Genomic DNA, 12,880 nt, shown 5'->3' on the forward strand with positions numbered 1-12,880 from the left:
CATGCATGCCCTTGAAAGACATTTTTTTTCTCCTCCATGAAACTAGGGAAACATATACGTCTTTAGTTTGGAGCTACTGAATTTCAAAGTGTTAAAAACTATTCCAAAAAAATTTTTTTCCTCTTTTTTCAATATTTATTCTTATCATTTCCTCTGATCTTGAAACTAGTAACGTGTTGTTTATTTCTGTTTTTTTAATAGCTCTGGGAGCATTTGGACCACACGATGTTTTTCCCAGATTTTAGACCATTTCTAAGTAGCAATCCACTGGACCAAGATAATAGAGCCAATGAGAGGGGTCACCAAACTCACACTGACTTCTGGGGACCAAGCCGGCCTCCGCGGCTGCCAATGACTCGAAGATACAGATCACGAGGAAGTACTCGTCCTGATAGATCCCCAGCTATTGAAGGGTGAGTTTTTTATTAAGTTTCTTTAAGGGTAGTTTCAATGAAGGACGTACTGGCATAATCTAATCTTTGTAAGGTTCTTATACTTCTTACCTTTATGGACAAGATGGAGGTATAAAAACAGAATGAAAGTGAAGTTAAATTGAATGTCTCTTCTCAGCTGCTACCAATTAACAAATGATGATAAACTAAAGGATGCTAAAACTAACCATATACGTCTCTGGTTAATTTTATTAATGTCTTAGATTAATGTATAGGTGATACATTTGTTTATCGGAAGATACTGAAAGGGAATATCCAATATATTGGGTGACGTTAGGATTCAAAAAGACCTCAATAGATTCAAACAATGGACTTAATATGAAATTTAATAGAAATAAATATAGTCTTGTGATGATAAAAACATTCATGCAACAAATGTTTATTGAATGTCTTTTATGCTGGAACACTTCTGTTAGACATTGGGATACAGTGTGAGCAAAACAGATGCTGGCCCTTGATCTCATAGAACCCATTTTGTAGGAGTAATAAACATTAATTTTTAAAAATGTTTGCCATATGCATAGGATTGTACTTCATGCTTTATCTGCATATTTAATCTATATGAATTAGTAGGTGCTATTGCTATTCTTTTTTTTTTTTTTAAGATTTTATTTATTTCTTTGAAAGACAGTGAGAGAGCATGAAAGGGGAAGAGGTCAGAGGGAGAAGCAGACTCCCTGTGGAGCTGGGAGTTCAGTGCAGGACTTGATCCTGAACCCCTGTAACATTATATGAAGGCAGTGGCTTAACCAGCTGAGCTACCCAGACACCCTGCTATTGCTATTCTTATTTTATTTTTATTTTTATTTATTTATTTTTTAAGAGTTTATTTATTTATTTGTCAGAGAAAGAGAGAGAGAGTATGCACAAGCCAGGCAGAGTGGCAGGCAGAGGCAGAGAGAAACAGCCTGATGCAGGATTCCATCCCAGGACGCTGGGATCATGACCTGAGCCAAAGGCAGCAGCTTAACTGAGCCACCCAGGCATCCCGCTGTTTTTATTTTAAATAAGAATAAACTAAGACTCAGAGAAATAAAATAACCTGGATTAGTGGTAGACCCAGGATTTACTTGAATCCTGAGATGTATGAATCCAGTGCTGCATGGCAGCCACTAGCCACATGAGGTTATATGGATTTAAATTAATTAAAAGTTAATAAGACTCAGAATTCTTTAGTCACAATAGCCACATTTCCAGGGTTCAGTAGCCACAGGTGGCTAGTAGTTACCATATTTTATAGCACAGATTATAGAACATTTCCATTATTTCAGAAAGTCTTGTTGGACAGTGCTGTTCTAGAACCTACACTCCCTCACATACATACACCTTCCACATTTTACTCTTAATAGCTTACTATACTTGCTTTATCACATATCTATCCATCCATTTGTCCATTAGTTCACATTATATTGTATGAATTTCAGTTGTAAACATTTCCTCTTAGGACAATGATAGGATATAGGGAATCTGATTTAATGGGATTGTCTAGGACAAAAGCCAAAAAATCTCAGACCATTGTAGTGATATATGGTGCTGAGAGGCAAATCTGTGCCAATTAAACCGCATGTGGATTACTTTCCTTTCTCTATGTGATATGGACTCCATTGTTGAACTCCTCAGCTACAGTTCATCTATAGTTTAAAACTCTTGTGCACTTATTTTCTCCCACCCACTAAACTGCCAATTTTTCATCAGTGCTGTGGTCTGCTTTTTCTTTGCTCCTCCCCTAAGGGATGGCTGAATATTGTTGGAGGAAATCATTAATGTTCCCAATGGTGCCCCTACAGCTGGCAAAGTGTATTTAATCTCCATTAGACTGTCAATACTTTTGATTAGTCTTTTAATTTGCATTCCCCTCAGGAAATATTTTGAACTTCTGCCAAATTTGACTCCAGATTTCCTGTCTGGTAGCTGATTCTCAGCAACTGACTTATATTCTTCATTTTGAAAATTGGAGCCTCAGATATGAACTACCAAAAACCCTGGGTCAGATTTTTCTACATTAATATTTATTTCTCCTTCCAGTCTCCTGAGATGAGGTATCCTTCCTTTGTTTTCAAAATAACTCCATCAGTCCATGTTTCTGACTCATTCTTTTCCTGTTTCTTCTGAGATTTAGTTTCATTCATTTTCATCTCCTTGCTTCCTTTTTCCTCTTTGCTGCTCCCCCACCTCCCACACTTTAGCAGCTTGATTTTCAACTCTGACTGTACATTAGTGTCTCAGGATATTTTTAAAAATCCTGATACCTGGTCCCTGTCCCCAAGGATTCCAATTCAGATATTCTGGGTGAGATCTAAGCATTGATAATTTTAAAAAGCTTCTGCAATAGTAGTACAGTTCTGATTGTAGCCAGAGTTGAGAACCATTGCTTTAGTTACTGCCGAATCTTATTTCCTTCCTTTTCCAATAAAATTTCCTGAGAGGAGTTTGCTTTTACTTTGTGTACTTTCTTATCTCTCATTATTCCTGTACTACTATAATCTGGTCCTCCTTTCATTAAAATCCCTGTGTTGCAGGGGTAAAGATCCAGTGTACACTTCAAAATCTTTATTGTATGGGTCTCATGTACTGAATTCGATATTTTCCCCCCTTGTGAAATTCTCTACTTTTTTGACTTCCATGACAGTGAATTTTCTCGATTTACCTCTTCTCTCACTTTTCCTTCTAGTGGATACTTCCTAAATACTGGTTTTCCCAAGGTGTTTTCTTCATTCTGCTTTTCCTTAGTCTACAACAGGGTTCTTAACTTTGGAGTTTAGTGACGTTGTTGGGCCGGGTAATTCTTTACCACATGGGGGGCTGTCTTGTAACATTATATGTTTAGCAGCTTCTGTCTACTACCTGTAGTAACCCTCCTTATCCTCCCAGTTATGATGATCAGAACTGTCCTCAGGCATTGCAAACGTCCCCTAGGGAGCAAAATTGTTCTTGGTTGAGAACCACTACTCCATAAGTTCTCTCTGGCCATTCTTAGATTATCTCACAATTCTAATAATTACCTATATACTAAAGACTCCCAGATCTATATTTCTGTTTTGACCTTTTCCCTTAATTTGAGATGAATATATATCCTCTTGTTAGACGCATGTGTTTGGATGTTCCACAGATACTCCAAACTCACCAAGATGGAAGCTAAACTCATTTCTTCCAAGCTGAATCCTTTTTCTTTATCTGAATTTGATTGGGGCTACCACTCTCTACCCAGTTTAGAAACTGAGGCCTTAACATAGACTCTTTTATTTATCCTGCTCAACTTTCTGCTATATATGCATCCAGTTAGTTATTAATTCTTCCTGATTTTTCTTTCCTGTTTCTCAGCTCCTATTTTGTCCAACCATTTCCCTTTTAGTTCATATCCATATCTCCTCCAAAGCATTACCATTCTTAATTTTTTAAAAAGGATTTTATTTATTTGACAGAGGGAGACACAGCGAGAGAGGGAACACAAGCAGGGGAATGGGCGAGGGAGAAGCAGGCTTCCTGCCAAGAAGGGAGCCCGAATATGGGGCTCGATCCCAGGACTCTGGGATCATGACCTGAGCTGAAGGTAGACACTTAACAACTGAGCCACCCAGGCGCCCCACCACTCTTAAATTTGATCCCTTATTACCCTTGCAGGATTATCTACCTAAATTTTCAAATCTCTGTCACTTCTCTGTATAAAATCCATTGTCATAGGGTCCATAACTTCATATACAAGGTCCTCTATGTTTCTGAACTCTGCAGCTTTGTTTCCTGTCACTTCCTGCTTTTCTTTTCTTTCATCAATACAAAACTTATCATTCTCTACATATACCGTGGTATTTATAGCTTGTTTACCTTTACTTAATCTCTTTCCTTTGGCAGAAATACCTCTACCGCTTTCTTAACCCAATTAATCCTTTGGTGAATTTAGGAAGCCTCTTGTTACCACAGGACTAGAGCAGAGGCCCTTCTTTGTGCTCTCCCAAAGCACCTCATGCACTCCCCTGCCCTAATTCTTTTTATTTTTATTTTGTTTTTCATTTTTATTATTATTTATTTTTAAAGATTTTATTTATTTGAGAGGAGGAGCAGCAGGCAGAGGGAGAAGCAGGTTCTTTGCTGAACAAGGAACCCCGTGTGGGACTCGATCCCAGGACCCTGGGATCATGACCCCAGCTGAAGGCCAGATGCTCAACCAACTGAGCAACCCAGATGTCCCTTCTACCATAGTTCTAACTATACCAGTTGAAGTTATTAATACTATGTACTACATAGTATTACATAGTAATAGTACTACGTAGTACTATTGTACTCTGTATGTCAGGCTTGACATCCATTAGCCCATTTAATGTTCCCCAAAATACTGTGAGGTAGGTACTGCTGAGGAAAATTGAAATTCTGGCTTATTAGAGTATATATTAGTTATCTGTTGTCACATAACAAGTTATCCTAAAACTTGGTGACTTGAAAGAGTAATAATCGGGATGCCTGGGTGGCTCAGTTGGTTAAGCGTCCTGGGATCGAGTCCCACATCGGGCTCCCTGCTCAGCAGAGAACCTACTTCTTCCTCTCCTTCCTCTCCCTGCAACTGGTGCTCTCCCTCTCTCTGACAAATAAAGAAATAAAATCTTAAAAAAAAAAGGTAATAATCATGTATTATTGCTCACAGTTCTTCGAGTTAGGAATTCAGATAGGGTAGGAGATAGTTTCTCTGTGCTGTGTGATGTCTGGGACCACACCTACAACACATAAAACCTCAGGGCTGAAATCATCTGTACATATCTGGTGGTAGGGCTAGCTGGTGGCTGGGCATTTAGTTCATGCTATCAGGGAAAACCCACACATGACCTTCCTTAGTTTTAAGTCAAGTCTAATTTTTTTTTTAAAGCTGTCCACTAATTTAAATTTGATTGTTTCTTCATTCAGATTAAATATCTGGGCAAGAGTATTAGATAAGTGATGTATCCTTCTCAGTGTATCACAGCAGAGGGGGGCACATGTCAGCTTGTGGGTAATGTTAAGTCTGACCATTTGGTTAAGGCCTTGTCTGCCAAATTTTTCTTATAAGGGTACACTTTCTTCTCTGTAATTAAAAAATAATCTGTGGTGATACTTTGATATTAAATGAATATCTGGTTCCCTAAATAGTTTTTTACCTAATGATACTAACATCTGTTGATGATTCTCACCTGAATTATTACCATAATGTCTATAAAATAATGATTTTTCTATTTCTGTGATTCCTTTTACAAATATCAATCTTTTGTAAATGAGCTTTTTTCTTCTCCTTGCCCTATCTTATCAATCCACTTACTTATTTTAGCGTGGACTCATAGATTTTATTTTAATCATTATTCATTTTGATGCTCATAATCCCAATTTGACCAGAGTAATTGGTCTAAGCATTTTAGGTAGTAACCCTCATTCACAGCCCTTAAATTAAGAAGAGAATTGGGGTGTCAGAGTAAAGTGATCAGCTTGTGTTTCTCTGATTATTAGCTGGTAATTTCTGGCCTACCAGATAAACACAATTTCTGCTGGGGGTTCCTATAAAAGAAGTAAAATTCTTTCAAGAAGATTTTTTTAGTTGCTACATAGGAATGGGGAGAATTATTCTAATTTGTTCTTTCTACTGTATGAATGTTTAAAAAACACAGTATGAATGGCCTTTGGCAGCCTTGTATTTTGTCCGCAATCTGAGAAGAGAAGGTAACTAGCACTTAATCAAATGCCTAGAATTTTTCAGGTACTGGGCTATATACACTCTTCTCACAGAGCCCTGGAGCTGGGCCAGGAACAGCTAAAGAAGGCAGGGTTCAAATTTTAATATCTTTTGCTCAGAAATTCCTTGCCAGATTAATAAAATATCAGTGTGAACACATTAGCTTGATTCAGTCCTCCTTGATTGCTTTGCCACTTTATTCCATTGGAAATTGTGGTCTACTCCGTTACTACATTGTCCCTTTAACTAATAGCAGAGTGGGAGAAGGATATAAGCTTCCTTTTCTCATGTGTTCTTTTTGATAATCGTATTACCTGAGTAACATATAACCTGACTTAATGATGACTTAAACAAGAGGTTTTTTTCCTTACATCTAGGGAGATGTCTATAGCTGGGTGGCGGTAGGATATTTCTATATCTTAACCATGTTAGGGTTGAATCTTTGTGGTTCTCTTGGTCTTGCTCTCATGCTTATTGCCTTAGAGCTTCAGGAAAGAAGAAAGGGGAAAAGGATAGCATCAGCTTATTTGTCCCTCCTCTCCCCCACTTTTTTTAAGGAAAGGAAAATCTTTTCCATTGCCCCCACTGCCAACCCTGTATTCCTTGCCAAGAAAATTCCACTCACTGGGCACTATGTCACGTTTTCCCCATCTCCAGCTATAAAAAAAGCTGGGAGAGCATGGATTTAGCTTTTGAATCCTTTGTAATTGGAGGTGGCAAGGGAGAAGGGTGTTCAGAATAGATTTGGAGTCAGTCAGTCAGTGTCTGCTAATGAGATATTTTATTAGCTACTTTAGCTAATAGAAAAAATAACACATTACTTCAAATTAATTGTAGCATAGGGTTAATATTTATTTTACATTAATGTTTTAGCAGTCTTCTGAAGATTTTGATCTTAAAAGATACATTAACCATGGGCACCGCCCTCCCTCCCCTCCACACCTTTTTTGCAGGGGGTGAGCGTCATGAACTTAGTGATTTTTGGCTCCAAATCAGCATTTTGTATATTTTAGTCATTTAACTTTTTTTTTTAAAGGTTTATTTAGAGAGAGAACGAGAGATTATGAGAGTAGGGTGAGGGGCAGAGGGAGAAAGTCATTTAACTCTTGTTGGTTTTTTTCTCGTTCTATAATTACTATTATAATTTAAAGGTTTTTAAAATTTTACTTATTTATTTATTTGAGAGAGAGAGTCGGGAGGCTGGGGGGTAAAAGGGAGAGGGAGAGAGAAACCCAGGCAGACTTCTGTGCTAAGTGTTGAGCCCAACGTGGGACTCAATCTCACCATCCTGAGTTTGCGACAAATCACAATCACAGAGAGATGTCGCCTCACATCTGTTAGAATGTCTGTTATCAAAAAGACAGAAAATAACAGTATTGGTAAGGATGTGGAGAAAGGGAAGGAACCCTTGTGTACTGTTGGTGGGAATGTAATTTGGTGCAGTTGGTATGGAAGACAGTATGGAGATTCCTCAAGAAAGATCAAATATGATCCAACAGGTCCATTTCTGAATATTAATCCAATAGAAATAAAAACACTTAATTTGAAAAGATATATGTACATCCCCACATGTTTATTGCAGCATTATTTATAATAGCTAAGATGTAGAAACCACCTGAGCGTCTACCTATAGATGAATGGGTAAAGAAAACATGGTATAGATACATAATAGAATATTATTCAGCCCTAAAAAAAGAATATCTTGCCATTTGTAACAGTGTGGATGGACCTTGAGGACATTATGGTAAATGAAGTAAGTCAGACAGAAAAAGACAAATATATGATCTCACTTACATGTGGAATCTAAAAAAAACCCCAAATCCCCAAACCAAGCTTATAGATGCAGAGAACAGATTTATGGTTGCCAGGGGAACAGATTTGTGGAGTGGGGCATGAGAGGTGAGCAAAATGGGTGAAAGGGGGTAGGGGTCAAAAGGTACAAATTTCCAGCTATAAAATAAATAAGTTGGGGATATAATGTACAGTAAAGTGGCTATAGTTAATACTGTATTGCATATTTGGAAATTACTAAGAGATTTTAGCAATTAGATCTTAAAAGTTTTAACATAGCAAAAAGAATAATTATATATGGTGATGGATGTGAACTGGATTTATTGTGATCGTTTCACAATACATACAAATAACATTTTTAAAAGTCTTCTTTTTTTTTTGAGATTCAAATGTTTTTCGATATTTATTTTTCCCAGAATTATATATATACACACACATATGTGTGTGTGTGTATGTTAGTGTGGGTCATAGATAGAAGCTATATATACACCAAAAACAAACAAAAGTAGACAAATTATATATACCACTACTACTTCATTATTTTTTTTCATCTCCAAAACAAATAATGCTTTATTTAACTTTTTTTTCATTTTATTTTATTTTATTTCTTTTTAGTGTTCCAGCATTCATTGTTTATGCACCACACCCAGTGCTCCATGCAGTCTGTGCCCTCCTTAATACCCACGACCAGTCTCATCCAAACCCCCACCCCTCTCCCCTCCAAAATCCTCAGGTTGTCCATAGTCTCTCATGGTTCTTCTCCCCCACCAATTTCCCCCAACTCACTTCTCTCCATCTCCCCATGTCCTCTGTGTTATTGTCTATGCTCCACAAATAAGCAAAACCATATGATAATTGACTCTCTCTGCTTGACTTATTTCACACAGCATAATCTCCTCCAGTCCCGTCCATGTTGATGCAAAAGTTGGGTGTTCATCCTTTCTGATGGAGGCATAATACTCCATTGTATATATGTACCGTATTTTCTTTATCCATTCTTCCATTGAAGGGCATCTTGGTTCTTTCACTTTGGCGACTGCGGCCGTTGTTGCTGTGAACATTGGGGTACAGATGACCCTTTTCACTACATTAGTATCTTTGGGGTAAATACCCAGTAAAAGTCTTCTTTGTTAAAACTAGTCGTCTGAAGGTTGTTTCATGAATGTATTGCATGTTATAAAAGTTGAAGTGCAGTAATGTCTGAAGACTGTAAGTGATGGTCTTTCTTGTCTCTAATAAGATAGATTCTTTTATCTTTGCTTAGCATCTTAGGAGGTAATATGTTAGTGTTTAAAATGCTGTGTGGTATAATTGTAAAACTTTAAAAAAGAGGGGTGCAGAAACTAGCCCTGTACATTTGTTGGTGCATGAGCTGAAATCTACAACGTTTGGGGGGTGATGGGGTATTCTGCAGGTTTACTGTCAAGAGGCTGGGGTTTTTTTGTCTTTATGGGTTTTGTTTGTTTTTTTGGAGTTCAGCAAGGGCAAACTTTAAAATCATATTCTGCTTGGCAATGTGTAGGATGGGAGAAGGATATCCTAACCTTTTGTCATGATCATATGCAGGAAAATAATGAAAGTTGGATAGAGCCCACTTTTTAAAATTTTAATCCAGTACTTCATTTATGTAGCTGCTGCTTCTGAAAGGAGAAAAGTTTAAAAGAATGTCAGTATTTCTAGGAATGTCAGTATTTTTAGTATCTCCCCATTCATTGTAACTCGCAAAACTGTCTCCTTGGATTTCTAAATCACCGTGGAGGGGCAGTATTGAGAATTCCTGATGTGAATTAGAAGTCCTTAGATGGTTCTCAGTGATCAGTCACTGTGTTATCTTTTTTTTTTTTTTTAAGATTTTATTTATTTATTTGACAGACAGAGATCATAAGTAGGCAGAGAGACAGGCAGAGAGAGAGAAGGGAGGATGTAGGCTCCCTGCTGAGCAGAGAGCCCAGTGCGGGGCTCGATCCCAGGATCCTGGGATCATGACCCGAGCTGAAGACAGAGGCTTTAACCCACTGAGCCACCCAGGCGCCCCTCACTGTGTTATCTTAAGCTGTCTGTCTCCCTTTCTCTGTCTCTCTCTCCTCTGCTTTCTTGTGTTGGCATCATTATTGGATAGCTCTCCCTGTTTAAAATGAAAGGTGGCTGGTGGTAGCTCCGAGTTTTCAAGAACATTAGAGCATTCATCCCAGAGGGTATATCCCTTTGTTGGCTCTCAGGAAGGGCACCTGGTTCAGCGTGGGTTTTGTGCCCACACTTCTAGAGGGTGCAGGTATTATTCTTGTGAATTTTTTAAAGGATTCACCTCCCCCAATATGAGTATCTAGTTGTTTGCAGTGTAAATCATTGAATCATCCATCTGACCTGAAATGTTACCTTTATATATATACATTTTCATACTCACCGGTCTCTAGATTGTCTTTTATGATTTACTGGTCTTTATTTTTGTGTTCCTATACCTTACTGATTTAGTTTTGGTGAAGTCCATTTCATTATTGTCCTTCTCCAAAAATGCCCTGATGCTTTTTACCCTTTCAAGTGGACTTTAGATGAAATTTGCCAGTCTGTGCCCCCTCTCTTATCCTATTGGGATTTTGATTGGATATGCATGGGAAGGCAGCTATGCTCACCACTATACCATCAATGCCAACGCATTGGATTTATTTACTAACTTGGGGGCATTCGTCACTTTTTATAATATTGAAACTTCTCATCTAAGTCCACAGCTAATGTCTCAGTTTATTTGGTTCCTTCGTGACGTTATTCAGCAAAAAGTTTTATAGTTTAATTTGCCTTTTTAACTGATTATTGCTGGAAAGTTCTTTGTCACCCATCCCCTTGCTATTTAATTGAATTCTCTTATTAGCTCGAATAGGTTTTCACATTATTCCCTTGAGTTTCCTAGCTTAGCAGTTGTTCATCTACAAATAATTGTGTTTTTTCCCTGTTTATGCCTCATTATTTTTTATCTGTTACATTGACTATATTATCACAACAAAGTTGTTTAATAGTAGGCATCTTTGTCTTCTTTTTGACTTCAGTGGGAATGCATGTTTCTTTGTTAAGCATGTTTCCCTCTGGTTCCTAAGATACACACTTTCAGATTAAGAAAGGTTTACTTTATTCCTAATTTATTAAGGGCTTTTAATTAGGAATGAGTAGTGATTTTATCATATGCCCTTTGTAGTCTTATCAGAATGATTTTATAGTATTCTCCTTTAAGCAGTTAATGCATTTTATTAACACTAACAAATTTTCTTTCTTTCTTTTTTTTAAGGTCACTTTTTAAATTTTATTTTATTATTTTATTTATTTGACAGATCACAAGTGGGCAGAGAGGCAGGCAGAGAGAGAGGAAGGGAAGCAGGCTCCCTGCTGAGCAGAGAGCCCGATTTGGGGCTTGATCCCAGGACCCTGGGATCATGACCTGAGCTGAAGGCAGAGGCTTTAACCCACTGAGCCACCCAGGTACCCCTAAAGTCACTTTTTTTTAAAAGATTTTATTTATGTGACATAGAGAGGGAGAACACAAGCAGGGGATGCAGCAGGGGGAGGGAGAAGCAGGGCTCCCCACTGGGCAGGGAACGTCAGATATCTCCTGGAATCATGACCTGAGCTGAAGGCAGACACTTAACTAACTGAACCATGCAGGTGCCCCAACTAATAGATTTTCTAATGTTGAAGCCACACGACAAGCACCGAACAAAAACTACTTTGTCAAGAAGCGTTAATCTCTTTAATACATTATTGGAGTTGATTTATTCCTAATCTTTTTTTTTTTTTAAGATTTTATTTATTTATTTGACAGAGAGATCACAAGTAGGCAGAGAGAGAGAGAGAGGGAAGCAGGCTCCCTGCCAAGCAGAGAGCCCGATGCGGGACTCGATCCCAGGACCCTGAGATCATGACCTGAGCCGAAGGCAGCGGCTTAATCCACTGAGCCACCCAGGCGCCCTATTCCTAATCTTTTTGTTTGTTTGTTTTTGCATCTGTTCATAAGGGGGCTGGTAATTTTTTTGTGTTGTCTTTACCACATTTTGGTATTAGGATTATGTTAGTTTGATAAAATGAACTGGGAAATCTTGCTGTTTTATTTTTTGCTTAGGAATAGTTTAAATAACATAGGAATTATCTATTCCTTAAAGGTTTGATAAAAATTACCTATAATTCTGTCTGCATCTGACATCTTTTGAGGGACCAGATCTGTTACAACCTTTGGAAGTTACTTCTGGGTTTAATGGTCCTGGGTGGTGGTGTATTCATTTCTATTGCCAGCTTCTAGAATAGTGTCTGTTTTATAGTGGATACTAAATATATTTGTGTTGAATGAATGGATAATTATAATTATGTTCCTAAGAGGTATATGGAGTATATGCATTAGTGGTAATTATAGCTAAGAGTTTGTGCCAGGCCCTAGTCTGAGTGCATTACGGATAGTAATTTGTTTAATTTTCTTTATAACCCTATGGAGAAGTTACTGTGAATCTCCATTTTACAGTAGAAACTGAGGCACAGAGTGGTTAGGTGAATTGCCTGAGATTATAAAACCAGATAAATATTGCAGCCAGGATATTATACAAGTGATGATATTTGTATTTGGTAGGATTATGTATGCTTAAAAGTACTTTAAACAAATCTAATAGTATCATATAGACTTCCCAATTAAAAAAAAAAAAAAAAAAAAAAGCATTTCCCTAACTTTCTCAGAAACTTTCCTTCCAAAGCACACATACCTGTATGTGAGTGCAATCTATCTGCGATCTATCACCCCATTGATGCCAGTGTTGATTTAGCCGATCTGGCTGGCTAGGCTGGTGTCTCCTTCCTCCCTCATTGCTCCGTGTGCATCCCTCCCCAAGCTGGTGCACTTGAAGAGGAGGACTTCCCCCTGATAGAGGAGGACCCTTCTTTGGTCAAGGATATACAAGTAGCTGCGATCCCCTTCTAG

At 37.9% G+C, this 12,880-nt stretch overlaps 1 protein-coding gene across 3 annotated transcripts in view; it reads left to right on the plus strand.

Moving 5' to 3' along the window:
• The window catches only part of RNF115 (ring finger protein 115), a 70,708-nt gene that overhangs the window by 40,554 nt on the left and 17,274 nt on the right, over nucleotides 1–12,880 (plus strand). For all 3 annotated transcript variants that reach the window (XM_046008677.1, XM_046008669.1, XM_046008684.1), the window contains one exon: nucleotides 202–413. In XM_046008677.1, the coding sequence (XP_045864633.1) occupies nucleotides 202–413 (212 nt within the window). The remainder of the gene's footprint in view (nucleotides 1–201; nucleotides 414–12,880) is intronic.

Source organism: Meles meles, chromosome 1 (genome assembly GCF_922984935.1).
Source record: "Meles meles chromosome 1, mMelMel3.1 paternal haplotype, whole genome shotgun sequence".
Taxonomy (NCBI): Eukaryota; Metazoa; Chordata; class Mammalia; order Carnivora; family Mustelidae; genus Meles; species Meles meles.